At 52.2% G+C, this 17,511-nt stretch overlaps 1 protein-coding gene across 7 annotated transcripts in view; it reads right to left on the reverse strand.

Moving 5' to 3' along the window:
• NEK6 (NIMA related kinase 6) overlaps nucleotides 1-17,511 on the reverse strand; it is an 84,040-nt gene that overhangs the window by 32,543 nt on the left and 33,986 nt on the right. For 6 of the 7 annotated variants that reach the window (XM_072748641.1, XM_072748640.1, XM_072748642.1 and 3 more), the window contains 3 exons: nucleotides 12,376-12,494; nucleotides 1,519-1,659; nucleotides 132-194 (listed from right to left, as the gene is read on the reverse strand). In XM_072748641.1, the coding sequence (XP_072604742.1) occupies nucleotides 132-194; nucleotides 1,519-1,659; nucleotides 12,376-12,465 (294 nt within the window). In that variant the 5' untranslated portion in view covers nucleotides 12,466-12,494. Of the gene's footprint in view, nucleotides 1-131; nucleotides 195-1,518; nucleotides 1,660-12,375; nucleotides 12,495-15,839; nucleotides 16,141-17,511 lie in introns of those variants that run through there. The other variant, XM_072748639.1, reaches the window with a different exon arrangement.

Raw genomic sequence — 17,511 nt, forward strand, 5'->3', positions numbered from 1 at the left:
CCATCACCTTCAAAAGGCTGTTGTTTCCGAACCTAACAGGCTATGGGTCGTGATGGCCTTTATGTGGTCCTGTCTGGGGACCAGGCTGCCTCGAGGAAGTGAGGGGCTCCTGCTCAGCCCAGGGTGCTCACCTTCAGGAGGCCGATCTCCTTGACGCAGTCTTGCCTGGCTTTGGCGTCCATCATCTCAAATATCTTGGATGAGAGGAAAAAGAGAAAGGGTGGTTAAAACCTAGCTCCCAGAGCCCCCACTGGGAGCCACAAGGATGGGAACGTCCATCCTGGCCCTCCCACCTCCTCGCCGAGGGACCTCCAAAACGCAACAGGTGCTCATCAATGCCAGTTGCTGTGCTGATCACTCTACACTGAAATCTCACAGCAGCTCCCATGAGGCAGGAGTTGCTGGTGCCAACTTACAGAGGAAGACCCAGAAGTCTAGTGACTCGCTGAGGTCACCCACTGGTAAGTAGCAGGACAGGAAACATGTTCTGGGGCCTCAGTCTTCACCTCTGGAAACGGGGCCAACAGCCTGGCCTGACCTCACAGGTGGTGACATGGACTAAATGAGAAGTTGCAAGCACAGCACCTGGTGCTGTGCCCCCTGGCACCCTGGCCCATTCAGTGCCTGTTCAGAGCCCCTCCTGACTCACGGCAACAAACAGAAGGTCTCCACCACAAAACCCTGCATGGCACAAAAAAGCAGGATAAGGAGAGCCACGTGAGCCCCTTCGTGGAAGACAAATGGGCCTTTCTTTAGCAGAGGGGTCCGTCTCTCCTCTGGCGAGCTGGAACTGCCCATACAGTTTGCAGACGCCCAAAGAAACCATCATACCAGTTCACTGCCCGGCTCGTACCCGTGGGTACGGGCTTCTCTCTCCTGGGCTTCCTCTGCCCAGGCTGTTCATCTCCTTCTTAAAGGACAAATAAGCAAACAGAGGTCTTGGGAAGCTCTGCTGGAGGATTTAAAGCCACTTCCTGCGGCAAAGCACTGTTCAACCGGGCCCAGTGGCTCTCATGGAAATGCTTTCTAGCTGGACTCTGAAGCTGACAATCCGCCTGCTTGAGCCCCTCCCTCTGTTTAGGAGGAACACAGAGACCAGAAAAGGCTCTCATCAAGCTCAGAGGCAACCAGCAAGTGCAGGACCCAGGGTGAGTCAGTGCGGGTCTGAGCCTGAGCTCCTCCTCAGCTCGCTCCTGGGCCAGGTGAGATAAATACTCACACCCCTGCAACTTTCCTGATCTGAAAAGTGGGGTGACTACCCTGACCCACAGGACCATGCTCAAGGCACGACCTGGTATACAGTGGTCTTCAATGTATGCTCCTTTTCCTTTATGGCTCACAATGAACGCTCATCATCAGAAGCCCACCTAATCCTTCCCACAGCCCAGTGAGCTGGGTCCTGACTTCAAAGGAAGGGGAAAAGAAGGAAGGGGAAAGAACTGGCCCAGGGCCACAATGTTTCGACATAGAAGCCAGCTCCTGTGATGTGGCTTTGACCTCATGGGGGAGTTAGCTCACCTGCACCTTCTTTAGAGCCACGGTCTTCCTATCCAGCAGGCAGGTGGCCTTGTACACCTCGCTGAACTGTCCTCGGCCTATCTTCTTCTCTATCTGGAAGTCGGCCAGCGAGCAGCGAAAAGACAAGGTGTTTGGGTGTCTCTGGAGGAGAGGGACAGGGGGCATTAGTGGCCAGCCAGGCTACAATGAGGGACCAAGACCTAAGCAGCCAGGGCCCCTTCCAAAACCCAACAACCCCAGCAGCGCTGCTCCAAGGTGAAGGAGGGACCGTGACTGCCAACCTCACGGGCATCACTATCAGAGGCTCCTTCACCCCCTGGGTGCTGCCCATACCACAACAACCCCACTCTGCACATAAGAAGTCAGGGCTGCTGGTTTCTACCATGGCGCTTACCACCACCCTTCATTACCTGATTGTCCATTAGTTTGCTTGTTTCTACCTCCTGCTCCCATTAAAGTGGCTCCCTGGGACCTTGCCCACCTTGCTCACTCCTGAATCCCTGTGCCCACACTGGAGCCAGCAAGCAAAGCAGATGCAATTAAGGTGTGAAGGACGTGACCCACCAAGGTCACACAGCAAGGGAGGCCCTGCTGGGTCTCACCAGCTCCACGGCCCCCCACATGGAGGACCCAACCCTCACCCTGCAAGTCATTGTCAGATGTGGCAACTTCCCCTCCTGGGGTGGCCATTTCCATCTCAGAGATGAGAGAACTGAGCTTAAATCTGCAGCCTTACCATGCTGACCCCACTGCTTAGGCAAACAGATCCCTTTATAGTGACATGAGGAATCCAGACACTTCATGATGACTCTCCAGGGGTCAGCACTGAAACCCACCACCGAACAGTAAAACCTACCTGTGGATGAGGCTGCCAGGTGAGGCAGCAGTGGCCAGGTACCCCCTCAGCATCCCTACAACATACATGCAAAGTGCTTGGGTGGGGGGAAGGTGAAGAGGGGGTGCCAAGGAAGGTGGGGTGCCAAGGAAGGTGGGGTGGGGGAGGATTCCATGGCTCTGGTCTGCCCCACAGTAGCCTGGCAAAACAGGCCCTCCTCCTGCTACAGGCCCCACTGGCCACTCTAGGGGACGCTCCCTGGCCAGGTGGTAGTGCAACAACAGGGTCTCACATGTGGAAGAGGTACAGAAACATTTGCAGAGTTCATTTTGGGAAGTAGGGGGTGGGGCAAGAAAACACTGAGAGCCCCACTGAAACAGGAAGGAATAAGTCTGAATTTTCTGATGTGAAAATGCCTCTTCCAGACTTGGTCCAGAAGCACCCATGAGGGTGGAAGATCAGGTATTTTATTGGGCTGTGTTCTGGAACTCTCCTTCACTGGAATACCAACCTTTAGATAAATAAGCCCTGGCGGGAGCCTGGGTCACTACCATCCTATGCAGGACATCTGTTCTCAATCAACTTTGATTTTTTTCCTTCTGTGTCTTTACTACACGAATGGGTTCAATTTAAAGTGTGAAACAGGCAGAGATAAGGAAAAACGCACGCCATCACAGTAAGGCCAGTAATGTTAAAAAATACCTGGTAGGGGGCAGCCCGGGGGGCTCAGCGGTTTAGCACCACCTTCAGCCCAGGGCGTGATCCTGGAGACCCGGAATTGAGTCCCACGAGAGGCTCCCTGTGTGGAGCCTGCTTCTCCCTCTGCCTGTGTCTCTGCCTCTCCTCTCTGTGTATTCTCATGAATAAATAAACAAAATCTTAAAAAAAAAATACCTGGTAGGGTAACTCTAAGTCCCCACTTGACAACCACTGAGGAAGCCTTTAAGATGCCATGTGACTGGCCTGCCCACACTCCTCACACCTTTGCGATCCTGCTGCTCTGCTACTTTCTTCTGGTCACTCTGCCCTTCCACACTGACCATCCTCTTTTGCTCTCACTGGCCATTCTGCCCGGAATGTCCCCTGGAAGCCTCACCACTTATGTCCCTTTTACATACATGCTCCCAGCTCTTCTTCCTTCTTCGTTTCTGGCTCCCAGCATTCCTAATACTGTATTTTACTCAGTTACCTTGTCTGACTCCCAACCACTAGCAGGGATGCCTCGTAAAATGGTGCCTGGCATGTTGTAGGCACTCAATAAACATTTGTTGAATGAACAAATCTTCACGTATACGGAGATGGTGTACTTTTTAAAAGCCCAGAATTGTGCAAACCTATTACTCTGAGACTTGCTTTTTTAAGGATGGATCTTTTCAACTGAAGGGGATTTAAATAACCACAGACTCTAACTCCACAGTAAGCTTGTTTCCAATCTGTTGTCACTATAAATAATGTTGCGATAAGCACCCTTATATATATTTCCTCATGCATATTTCCTGGGTCCCTGGCTGGTGATCTTGGGCAGTTACCCAAGCCACTCTGCCTCAGTTTCCTGTCTGCAAAGTAGGGGTGTAGAAGCATACCTGTCTCATAGGGCTGCTGTAAGGATCACGTGAGATTGCTGAACTTCTCCCTACCCCCCACACAGTAGGTGCTCAGTGGTCCTTATAAGTGACAAGCAGGGTGGAGCAGGAGAGGGGACCCTGAAGCAGCTCCTCCTCACCCCCACTCTCAGCCTTTTTGAACCTTCCCAGACCCAGCTCTGTGCCAAGGAAACCCTCCTGCTAGAAGTGAGTGATGGAAGTCTGAGCCTCGCAGCCTGTTCCCTCAGCAAGGTAGCAGTTGGGCCAACCTTGACTCTCAAGTCTTGAGGCATAATTACCTCCCCTGGTGAGGGATTTGAAGACTCTCCCTACTGGGAGCTGAGCTGGAGGGAGGGCTGGTGGAAGAGAAAGACTGTCATCTTATCCACCCTGTGCCAGTGTCTGTCAAGTGAGTTCTTTACTAACAGCAATTAACCTACCTATTTACTACGCACCCATGTAAGAAGAGTGGGTTTTTATTGAGCACTTACTGTGTACCAGGCACCATGCAGAACACTTCCTTCCCATGACCCTGTGAGTTGAAAACATCATTATCCCCATTTCAGGAAACAGGCTGTGGGGGATGGAGGCAGTGACCAGCTCCAGACCTCACAATGAGTAATGGGAGAGATCTGATCCAGGGCCTGGGGACTCTGGAGTCTCCGCCCCTTGAGCTCTACCATGGGGCCTCACAACTCCCAGATTCTTCCTCTGCTTTTCCTTTGAGACCCAATGGCTAGCCAGGTCTATGCTTCCTGCTTCAGCTGGCTTCTTTCTTCCAGTCACCTGAGCCCCTGCCCCCCAAACATGGGCCTCTCCAAAAGTGCGCTCCTGTCTTAGTCCTTTCCGTATCCCCTGAGCTGAGGCTCTGACTTGCCCAGAACAAGAGCACGGGGCATGTTTGTCAAATGACACAAAGGAACATGCTCTAAGCAGCCTGGTGCACTGTGGGACTTTGTGACACAGCCACTGTCACTTCTGAGTGCAGCCAAAGCCACACCCTCAGAAAAAGGCAACTTTCTCACACCTGGAGGGATCACACATGCCCATGAGGCTAAGGCACACCATGGTGTGTTATGCACCTACCACGCAGCAGTTACTCTGCTGGCTGCTTCCACAGATTTGGGAACTACACTCACCTAACAACCCTGTAAAGCAGAACTTTTTAATCCCATGTCATAAAGAAGGGAACTGAGGCACAGTCACACAGCTGGTCAGTGGGGAGCTGAGACCTGAACTCCCTGACGATCTATAGCCAGCTGTCCTGAGAGGTGACATGGGCAGGGCCCCCACCCCGTGGGCCTCAGTTTCCCCGCTGGGACAGTGACACGTTTGGGGGACGTGATCTCCTAGGGTCTCCACTATGCAAACACAGGGCTTTCAACCAACACTAGTGGCTGGAGTCCCCAGCACTCTCTTGTCCACCCCAGAGATATGTTCCTAAAGGCCATGCTGCCCTAAGGAAGCTCCTGGAGGATGGGTGGGGGTGACATCCCAGCTGGCATCCCTAGACTCCACTTGCACATCTGCATATGCAATGACATGGATTTGCAATTCCTGTCACAACCCATTCAACCTAATTAGAGGAATGAGCTCCTTTGGAGGGGGCGGGGCAGGTTCCTCCAGCAGCAGCACCACGTGTGAAGGAGATACACCATCTGGGTCTGGGCAGGGTGGGGACACCACCACCCTCACAGGGGCTGGAATGGGGTCCTGTCCCCCGAGTGCCCTCTGTCCAGGTTGGGAGCACTGCAGAACACGGGGCACTGTGCCTGAGCCAGCAGAGCCCTAACTCTCACTTAACTCTGGGGCTGTGAATGGAAGGGGAAAAGGTGAAGGGAGCTCTTGCCCTATAAGGCCAGGCCTCTCTCTGCTGCCACCTCCAAGGAGGGCTTCCTCCCCTCCTGGGTCTGCCCTCAGCCAGCTCCACCCGTGCCCCTGCAGCTGAGTCCATTCACGCCAGGGGGACCTTAGCAATATCAGCCCCAGGATTTCTCTGAGAATCCAGGAGATGATATTGGTGCCAAGGGTCCTGGGAGCTCTAAGCTGCTGGGCAAGCTTGAGGCCAGGGCGAGCTCCATGTTGGCTCCTGGGGAAAATCAGCATGAGCCTGGGGGCACAGGTTGGCGGAGGGGGGAACCACTACTCCAGTTCCCTCAGCTGAGACACTGATGCTGGGGTACAGAGGCCTGGGTTCAGATCCCAGATCTGGTACTTCCTGGCTGGGGCCATGGACAAGTATTCTGGGCCTCAGTTTCCTCATGTGTACAACTAAGGTAGTAACAATGCCTGCTTCCGAGGGCTGCTGGGAGGTGGTGGTAAGTTACTGAACGAAGCCTCATATTGGAAGAGCGCCAGACTCAGTATTGGAAGAGCTACCTAGGCTGTCGCCGTCATTAAGGGTGTCTGCGGAGCACAGACCAGGGGCACAACTGCCTCCTAAGGGGCTGGGGACAAGCCGAGGCAGGGAGTCCACAGCTATTGCGACCACTGCCCACATAATCCTCACCCCACTGCAGGTCAACTTCAGCTCTGGGCTCTTTGGCTGTGGAAACTAAAATGAATTTTTAAATCTAAGAGTGAGGTCAATGATACCCGTGATGTCAGATGCACAATGGGGGTTTTAAGTATCTCATCTCACTTAGTCTTCATGGCCCCATTTTACAGATGAGGAAACGGAGGCTCTGAGGTCTTTAGCCATAATCACCTGACTGCAGTAGAGCAGTGACGCGGGCACGCCCCTGTAACCTTCGGACTTCATTGCCCCCTGCACATTCATTGTCCCCTGCACAGGTCATCCAGGACTGTGTGCCAAGGGACCATGCTAGACAACTGACTCATCTCGCCTTTCTGGGACTATGCTGATGGGAGCCCCTGAGTTCTCCACCAGAGGAGGAGCAGATGGGTGGAAGGCTGGGAGGAGGTGGCAGGGATGCTGATTGCACTCTGCTGCCAGCCCCAGCAGGCCAGAGGGAGGGGGTCCGCACTGCCCCAGGGGGAACACTATCTCAGAGAGGAACCTCTGGGAGCAACTCCCTGGACAACATGAGGCTCAGGGGAACCAGGAGCCAAGGAGAGGGTCAAGGTCCCAGGTCATCTCTATCCCCAATCCCACGCCCCTCAAGAAATGTTGCCTGCCTTCTCAGGCCAAGGCCGGACTTGGGGTGGGGGTGGGGTGGTACTGGTGAACCACTCCAGAACACCCCCACCCCGGCAAGCTCGGAGAAACCCAGACTCTCTTCTCCAAGTCAGATCAAATTAGGCCACAAACACCTCCCACCCTGTGCTAATTTGAGTTTAAAATGTTTGAACCACAATAAGCTTCAGTCATCAACAGATCCTTTTTTTAAAAAACAGGAGCATAAAATTACATGTTAAAAGAATAAAAATGCATTCGCCCAATTAATTTTCTGAAATCTCATTAAAAAATTTAGCCTGACTAAGTCAGACTTCTGACCTGAATTTTAATCATCTTTACACTGAATGGGTCTTTTTTCCCTGATATTTGCAATGCATCATTAATTTTAAGGCAACTGTTTCTGTGATTTTAAAAAGCATACTTCATCAGAATGACATTTCCTGTAAACGAATTTCACCTTTAAAGCCATCTGACACTGTGCATAGGGAAGTTCTAATGGATTCAGAATATGTGTATATCGTGATGTATTTTAAATCTGTGTTACACGAAAGAAGGGCATGATTTACAGAGAGTCCATATTGTCAGGCTCTTGCCAAGGCCGACCCCACTCAGCTCTTCATGATCTGGCTAACTTTAATCCCAAAGCTCATCTTCCCTCTCAAAGACCTCACAACAACAAGCAGTGCTGTGGGGCCACAGGACATGGAGAGACATCTGGCTCTGCTCCTCAAGAGCAAAGCATACATGTTATTTATCTCAGTTCCCACCCCTGCAAAATAGAATTCTGAGTAAGACCTAGTTCCTAGCCGGTAGGAAGGTGGAAGTAAGTGCCAGGTATCACTGTGCCATGATTGTCCCAACCTGGAAGTCTACACACAGCTCCAAGAGCCAGGAACACATGGGAGTAGTGAGCAAGATGCCCAAACATGACAGTCACCTGATAACAAAACCTAGAATCATCTCAATGCAGTGGGTCTCTTAGGACAATTCCCACTGACTGAGCTCAGAGAAAGCTGAGCTTAAACATATGTAAGAGAATCTGGAACCAGTGCCAATGACTTACAAGCCAAGACTTGAAAGGCGAAAGCCGTAAAGAAAATGAGCCATCCCACTGGAAGTCTGGATACATCCTGGACTCTGTTCTCCCTCATCCCTTCAGTTACCAAGTCCAGTTGGTTTTCTCCCTGAAGTCTCTGGAATCTTCTCTCCCCATGTCCAGCTGTTTAAGACCACGGCATCATCTTACCTGGGGGACGGCAGTGGCCTCCTCATCTCGTCCTATTTTCACCTTAAGTGTGCCTTGAGCACCAGCAACCAGCAATCTTTCTAAAACTCAATCTCCCTTGTCCACCTGAAACCCACTAATAGGCTCACCCTTCATTCACAATAGACTCCATTTCAGATGATACAGCCTTTCAGAAACACCAGCCATTCCCCCAACCAAACAGTGGTATTTTTAAAAAGATTTTATTTATTTATTCATGAGCAACACAGAGGCAGAGACACAGGCAGCGGGAGAGGCAGGCTCCCTGTGGGAAGCCTAATGTGGGACTCAATCCCAGGACCCCGGGATCACAACCTGAGCTGAAGGCAGACACTCAACCACCCACCAAGCACTGGTATTTAAACACTTGCCTAACCTCACTGGACCTGCACCTTCAGGCCTGTCTCCTTCCTCTTCTTCCTGGGACATTCTCCTCTCCTCGCCTGTCCCAGACTCCTGATGGTTACCAGCCCACCTGTCATCTCTCTAGAGCTTTCCTTGTCCCACCCCACCCTCTGGGCTGCCTCAGCATCCGCCTGTCCCTCCGTGGGGCTTTCCACCTCTCACACTGTCTGTACCTAACTTCTGTGTGGGGCTTGTCGGCAGACCAAAGGCAGAAACGAGACAAGCACTTGCTGAACTTACAACACTTCAGCAAACACTTCTTGAATTTTAATAGCTGCTAATATTTGGTCATTAAATCTTACCTAACTACCAACATTGCTTTGAGAAGATTTTCATAAAGATTTTGGCCTGTGTGATTCAGATCCAGAGGCAGCCATCCCCATCCCCAGAAAAGTAAGGCACATTCCTCTTTCTCTGAATAGGGCCCAATATAACTGAACTTGGCACGCCCTGGCAGGTTTGCAAAGACTTTCCAGATGGAAGATACATTAACCAGGGCTTTCTCAGACAAGAGCACCTTTCTCCTTCTTGGAAATTCACGTGGTTTTTAGTGGATCAGCTATGTTTCACTCCTGATGAAAATGCTCTGCAGCAAATTGGTAAAATCATAAAGCATGAGGCATTAGAGCTCTTTCTCTCAACTGCATGCATGCATTCATTCATTCATTTAAAACCTCAATAATTCCACATGTGATTTCACTGGAATTAAATTAAAATACATGAGCAAATGTATTTTAATAAGCGGACAACTCTCACAGCTAGAAAGCTCCTTGAAATGACAAACTGCTAGCCTTGGGTGTAAAAAGTTAACAAAACCAGTCTGAGTGTTTGCTAAGTTGTTCTTTCTATACTGTGGGCATTTCAGCTCTGGGCTCCTGAGCCATGAAAACTAAAATGGATGTTAAAATAGAAGGATGAGAGCACCTGGGTGGCTCAGTGGTTGAGCATCTGCCTTGGGCTCAGGTTGTGATCCCGGGGTCCTGGGATCGAGTCCCACATTGGGCTCCCTGTGGGAAGCCTGCTTCTCCCTCTGCCTGTGTCTGTGTCTCTCATGAATAAATAAGCAAAACCTTTAAATAAATAAATGATAATGAAATAAAATAGAAGGATAAAATCAGTGACACACATTTCCTTAACACTCATAATGTCAGATGCTATACTGGGGGTTTAAGGGATTCCATCTCGTTAGTCTTCATGGCCCCATTTTACAGATGAGAAAACTGAGGCTCAGCTCATTTACCCAACGTTGCCTGGCTGGTGAAGGATGGAGTTGGGAATTGAGCCCTGCCTGGTCCAGAGCACAGTATTCTTGCCATCATGGGCCCTGGCTCCTTCTAGGGATGATTTCAAGGAAACAGCAGGGCTTCCTGCCATAAAGGAAAATGCTTCTGCTGTCAATTTGAGGTGTTTCTATATCTCGAAACAGGCAAGATTTGGGCCATGATGTCTCCCTAGATGGCATTTTAATACCAGTGCTTCATGAATGGAGGAGAGAGGAAGCACCCAACCAACCTCATTCCCGCCCGGACCTGCAGCAGTGTGGTGTCAACGTGGCTGTGCATCCCGTTTCTGCAAATCCAGCCAGATGCTGGCAGGACTGAGGGCCCCTTCGCCGACAGCCGCTGCCCAACGACGAGTAATTGTGCCTAATTCCACTTAACTGTGTCATTACCCACTCCAACATGTGCAACCAGACGCCCGGACGCCACTGCCACCGCCACCGCTGCCGCAGCCACCTCACGTTGTTTGTGAAATAATTACGGGCTCTCTCCTCTGCCAAATGAGGCTGTAATTAACCCTAATTACTCAAAATGCAACTGGCTAATTCTGGGAGATTAATCAAGGGAGACTCAATTGTTAGTGAATGACTTAATATGACAAATTGCTACATTACCCAAGGAGGCCTCACTGCCCCCAGCCATCAGTGAGATGTCCTGGTGGGCTCTGCACCAGCAGTGTCCATGGGCCTTTGGGCTTTCTGGGATCTGCCTCCCCAAATTCCATCTGGGAAATGGGCCCATGTCCCATCCGATAATCAGACTGAAGAGAGTACACACAGCATAGATGCCCTTGGACACTGTATGTGTGTTCTCTCACGTGCGTGCACACGCACACACACCCTAGTAGATGCCATATCTACAGTTTACATGTCTCACTGCTGCATGAATCCATAAACGTGCCCCTTCTCTTGGACTGGTGGAGCTCCACAGCAGTGAGCATGGCTTGATGAGAACTCAGGTGTAGAAGGATTTCACACTGATCTGTCTCCTTGGCCGGCACCTTTGTGCAGTGTGTATCTGTACAACTGCACGGCAATCCTGGCCAAGCAGATCAAACAGCAGCCTACCCGAAGTCCTCCAACAGGAACTAGGCAGTCAGAGGCTGCGACAAGCCTTCCAGGGCTTAAGAAGGAGCTGTCTCTGAGTCTCCCCCTGATTTAGGTCTCATAGCTTTGGGGGAAAAAAAACAACAACCCTGCACATTATTTTTCATCATATCAGGCTGCCCACAGACCCTGTAGCACCTGGCCCTGGCTGGTTTGACCAGCCTGCCCCTTCCAGGCCTCTGCAAACCAGTTCCTCAAGGAGGCCTCTCTGGTCATCTAGTTGAGATCATGTGCCTTTTGGAGCTCCGTGGGCCCCCAATGTTATTCTGCCCTGTTTCCTATCTTTCTCTCCCATGAGGCTATATGCTTTCTAAGAGCAGACCTGGGTCTGTCTCATGCATAGCCCTGTAGGGGTGTACTACAGGTATCTGAAGTTCATTAATTCAGCAGGCATCGAGGGGCTCCTGTGGGCCTGGCCTGGGATGATGTGACCAGTGAAGCCTCACCCCAGAAGTTCTTCTGTTTAGGACAGGAGGCAGATTCCAGAACCGGTGCCCCACTGGGACACCATGGCCATAACCCAGGGCCTGTGCGGCATGGGGGAGGAAGTGGGGTGGAATGAGAAGGCTCCCTAAAAGCAGCAGCATTTGGACTGAGGCCTGGAGGAGGCATCAGGGAGGGCACTCACAGCCCAGGGGACAGTGGGTGCAAAGGCAGGGCATATACAAGCAGCTGGGATCTCCAGAAGCCATATTCAGAAAAGTGGCAGGAGGCTACCCAGCTCACCGAGGATCTGCATAGAGTGAAGCAGGTAAGTGTCCTGAGGCCCTGCTGGTTCTAGATACAGTGGCTGAAGAGGCCCAGGACTCGGCTAAAACCAAAAAGGGAAGCTGACTTCAAGCTGAGAGTAAGGAAGCACTTTCTGACCACATGCACAGGCTGCTTGCTCCCCTGGAGCCCCTCACTCTCTCCCCATTCCTCAGGCCTCCACCACTTGGCCTTACTAAAACCAGCATTGACCCTGCTGAGATAAAGCTCTTCATTCACACGGAAAACCCAAGAGCAGACTAGGGCCCAAGTCTGGCACAGAGAAGGCTTCTCTGAGTGCTGCTGGTGACGTGAGGGCTGACCAGGTTGGTAGTGAGCTCCACTCCCACCCTCAGAAGCATTCAAGAAGAGACTCCAGCTAGTGGCTGCCTGGAGAGATTCCTCCAGGGGCTGGGAGGAAGTAGCCTCAGGGCCCTGTGGTCCCTGCGGTCCCTGCTGAATCCCCAGTGCTCTGCAGAAAAAAGGCAAAGGGCTCACCTGTGGGTCAGGGGGGTGTGCCAGCCCTGGGGTGTGGCAGAGGTTGTTCGGGCTCCCTCCATGGGGCATGTGGCTGGGCTGGCCGGCCATCCTGCATGCCAGCCTCACAAGGGCACGGGCTGCAAAAGAAAACAAGGGTTTTCTTATACACATGCCTGTTCACATTTTCCTCCTGAAGGCACAGGGATGGAGGAGGTACTTCCATTTATCCCATCTTACAGCTGAGGTGCAGAGCAACCACCCAGTCAGAAGCAGGGGGGCTAGGACTCGATACCCCATATGACACACTTTCCTTCTGGAACCCTGCCTGACTAGGTTGCTAGGATTATCCCCATTGGATGAGGGGGAGACAAGCTCTGCCCAAGGAAAAATCTCATGATGGCCCCCCACTCCCCCAACCAGCAAAGGAGGTGCCAGATTCAACCCAGATTTGGAGGTGCTGGGCTCCAAATCCTTGTTCTTTCCACATTATTGTTCTCTGTGCTTCCTGGGGGAATTACAAAGCCCTGTACCCATTATCACCCCCACAAAAACCCAGATTGGGTAGTCAGGAGACTGCATGCAGCAGCTGCAGGAAGGACCCAACACCTCCATCCTTGCTGGGCCCTGGTGCACCAAACGCAGGGAAGGCCAAGGCCATAGGTCCCCCTCAGTGTGGCGTAGACCTCCAGGCAGGCGCAGAGCCCTCTGTACAAGTGAGCAGTCCCATTTAGGGTTTGGGCTGCTGCATCAGAGGCCCCTAGGAGAGTCAGGGATGTTGGTCACCAGTTGCCATGGTAACCATGGCAGCCATCCCTGATTAAGCATCCACTCTGTGCCTAGGCCAGAGCTAAATGTCATCTAGGAATCATTCCCAGTACCACTGCCACCCCTTGTGTCACCGGCAGCCTCTGCCAGCCTCCCTAGCAGAAAACTGCCTCTGGTACCAAGGCACTCCCCCACTCCTTTACAGTTTCCTCACTCCCAGGGTCTGCTTCTGGAGAACCAACCTAAGACATCACTTTCTCCCTAGACAGACTCTGTTTCTTTCATTCTTTAAGCTGATCATCTACACCGACCAGCCAAACTGAAAGCCTAACCCTGGTCCAGGGGCTCAGCCAGCTCCATGGCACACACCTCCCAAGTAGACCCCATTGTCCCCCCCCCACATTAACACAGGGGTGTATGGGCACTGGGAAAGGAATCTCTTCCTTCCTCTCCACTGTAGGTTTTTCCAGCTACAGTGGGTGGCATTCAGCCCTCCCAGGCTCAGGGATATCTGTGATGCCTTTTGATCAGAGGATGTCCACCAAACCCTAAATGACCCCAGAGTTTGAGTCTCCAGCTCTGCCTCCCTAGGTCTGCCCTCAAAGGGACCCCAAGCCTTTCTAGAACCTGCATGCGGGCCTGCTGGGGTCCAGCGCCCATTCTTTCTCTGTGCCCTTAGGACAGGCCCAGCTCCTCCCTCACACACCTTTCATCAGCTGCTTCAGGGTAATGCCACTCTCCAGCACGCCAGGTAGACAGCTGAAAGCGAGGCCCCATGGAGCAGATGGCTCCCAACTCAGGCTGGCAGGGAAGCCCTCCACAACAGGGAGCGTGTGCAGGGTGAGGGCTGTGTCCTGCCAAGTATGGCCCATGCTGTCCTGTGTGTGAAGCTGCCAAGACTGAGCCCACATGGACCCACAAACGTGGCATTTTATGTTATAGAGCTCTTTTTCTCATCTTGAATCGGTGGCAGGTGGAGGGCATGGTGGGATTGTGTCTGAGGCCTCTCTCCACCCCCATGCCCCTGACTCTGTCCTGGTGCGGGACTCACCTCCCACCTGGGCCCCTGGGTCTCCCAGTGCCTATGCCCTGCTCACTGAGCCCTCCTCCACGTGGGCCACTGAGGCTTCCTGGAATGCATATGGAACCATGGCCCCCTCAGCTTGTGCCCCAGCTTCCACAATGGAGAGCACAACCCCAGGGTGACACAGTGAGGACCAGGAGGAAAAGCCCCAGGATAGACAGACACGAGCAGCTTCCCGAGGCAGCTCTGTTACTCAGAGGGGACATGTGTACAGCAATAAACCAGATTCGGAGGGAATAGAATGTAAAATGCGCATGCATTTTAAGATAAAACCGGAGACTCCTGCAGGCTCTGCAGCTGCTTCGGGCTGTACCCCCAGACCCCTGGGGGTGACATGTTCACCATCCTCTGCCCTTAGGAAGACTCCCAGGGAAAGGCTGGAGAAGAACTGTCTTCAGCAAGAAGGTCTGTCTTTATCTCTGAAGGTGCCAAAACGGCCTAGAGGCCAGACCCACACAGGTACCGGCTCACTTGCCGACACACATCACATGGATAGCTGACCATGGCATGTGTGTCTCTGGATTTCCCTCCCCTCATCTAAGCTCACCCCAGCCTTTCAGGGCCAGTGGGCCTGGGTTTGCCTCTTGGCCTTGTCACTCACCAGCTGGGAGCCTGGGCAAGTCACACTGGGCGGAGGCTTAGCAGGTATCGGCCAAGGTCATCCCTCTTGCCCTGTGGGGCATCATATTAATGGCACCCTCCCAATGTGCACCCAGAGGCACAGGAGCCCACCCCAGGCCTCTCACAAGGCTCCCAGAGCACTGCCAACGGGTCCCTGGCCTCATCAGAAACAACAGTAATAATAATGATGTCAAAAGTTGTGTGCCTTTATTATGCTAGGCCTTGCTCTATACACTTCATCTCATTTCACAGATCCTATCTCTCAGGGGACAGAGTCTACTATTATCCCAGTTTATAAAAGAGAAAACTAAGGCACAAGGAGGTTAAGAGATTTGCCCAGATCCATGGCAGTGGAGACAGGACTCAAACCCACGGTGGTATCTTTGCCCCAAATGACTACACTGCACTCCTAATAGGCTACTAGTGGCAAATTCATCATCTTCCTAGTGGCAATTCATCATCTTCCTTCCTTATATACAAGGTTGAGAACTTCCTACATCATCTCTCCATTGAACAAGCCCCTCTCCCCAGAAACAGGACCTGTGCTGAGTGGGCAGGGGTGATCCCAAGGCTGGAGGGCCACAAGGGACCATTTCCCACCACAGGGGCCCCATGGATAGGAGCCCCCAGAGTCTGTGCCCTTTGGGACAGCACAGGGTGATGCAGCTCGCTGTCCATGGTACCTTTTCTGCCAACCCCCTGGAGTTTTGGTAAATTACTGTTCCTAAGAGCTGCTCTATCTAGAACCTAATGGAAGAAGGGCTGTGCCCTGTCCTCCTCCCCAGTGAGGAAGAGGGGCCTTTGTTCTAGGAAAGAAGCCAAGGAGGATTCTGCAAGTCATACCCTCCCAAGTGTCAGAGAGGGACACTACAAAGGGGAAGGATACAGGGAGGGGAAAGGTGGGGAGGTAGAGGCAGGAGGAAGGAAGGGGAAGAGAGAAGGGGTGGAATGGGGTGGGGAGGGAGGTGGAAGGGGGGATGGTTGGGAGGAAGGCAATGCAGGTTCTCTGTACCTTTCCAGTGAGCCAGATCTTTCCCATGCATTCTAGGGCTATTGGTAGACCCATTTTATAGATGAGAAGCTCATGGTCACATGGCTGATAAGCTGCACAGGGGATTTGCTCTCAATGACTCCAAAGCCCCTCCTGGGAACAGCCACTGCCTCCTGCTCTCTAGGAGTGCTGCATTCCAGAGACTTTACATTCTGTTTGTCTCTACCTAGGTGGAAACCTCACCCCTCTACTGGAGATTCCTGCCCCAAACGGCTTTCTAGAGAGTGTAGATGCAGAAAGACCAAGGGAGAGACTGAGACTGACAGATGCAGAGTGACGGGAAAGCCCTTCAGCACATGTAGGCATCTCCGGGTGACACAGGGAGCTAGCTAGCTGCCTGTCCCTGGCAGGTCCTGCCAAGTTGCAGAACAATGAGGCCCAGCCTGCCAAGCCCAGGTCAGAGGCCAAACATGCATGGAATGTGAAATCCAGCCACAGGCCACACTGAAGGCCTTTCTTCTGCATGGAGCAAGGGCTCTGCAGATGCATAGTGCAGCTCCCAGTCCAGGTTCCCAAAGTGAGTGTCTACCAGGTGCCCAAGGATGAGATCAGGATTTGCCTAAGGGTTAAGCAAGGCCTGCTGGGGGGCCCAGTTGCCTAGGTTCAAATCCTGGCCTGACTTCATTAAACCATAGAATGACTCGGTTTCCTTGTCTCAGAAGTGGGGCTAATAGTAAGATATTCCTCTTAGGGTCACTGAGAGGACTGAATGTGTTTACAGATGTAAACTCCTTACAGCAGAGCCTGACACATGGGTCGGTCCTCTGAGACTCTGTCATTAGCACTAACCCTCACTGGGCAACAGAGAAGTGATCCTTTCTATGTGGCAGACACGAGAACTGGTGCTCAGAGAAGGGTGAGGCCTTGGCCAGGGTCATACAGCTGGTAAGCGACACAGCTGGGGCTATTGGTCCCCAGATCATGCTCTGTCTGCCTCCTGCATGTCCTCTTTGGGACAGGTCTAGAACAGATACCGTCATCGCTTATGCGGACTATGGCTACCTTTTCAAAGCCCCCTTATACTAGCCCCCACCCTGCCCAGCTTGGCCATCAGATAAAGCTCTTACTAATTCGGGGCTTGGGTTTTATCCAAGCACTCCCTGGAAGGGACCAGTTCCTGGGCTGGGCTGGGCAATGAGGTTTCTGCAGTGGCCTTTCTGACCAAGACTGTCACCTGGCCCTTGCCTCGCAATTTCTGGAAACTTTATCTAGAGGAATCATGTCCTCCTTTCCCTACTGCCAAATGATACACCTTGTAGAAGCTAACAGTCCATGAGGCCCTTACCCTCCCCATGAAAGATGACTCAAGGGATGTCTGGGTGGCTCATGTGCAGGTTTCAGTTGGTTAAGTATCTGCCTTCGGCTCAGGTCATGTTCCCAGGGTCCTGGGATCGAGCCCTGAATCAGGTTCCTTGCTCAGCAAGGAGTCTGCTTCTCCCTCTCCCTCTGCCCCTCATGCTGGCTTGCTCTCTATCCTTAATAAGTAAGATCTTTAAAAAAAGAAAGATGACTCAAGTCTTGAAACCCCAGGAAGGTTCAGGGCAAAGACCTGGCTTGGTGTGGGTTTGGGGGGGTCTATGCATGTGAAGATCTGTATGTTGGGGGTCTCGTGGTGGTGCATTCACATACTGTG

Source organism: Vulpes vulpes, chromosome 2 (assembly GCF_048418805.1).
Source record: "Vulpes vulpes isolate BD-2025 chromosome 2, VulVul3, whole genome shotgun sequence".
NCBI classification, from domain to species: domain Eukaryota; kingdom Metazoa; phylum Chordata; class Mammalia; order Carnivora; family Canidae; genus Vulpes; species Vulpes vulpes.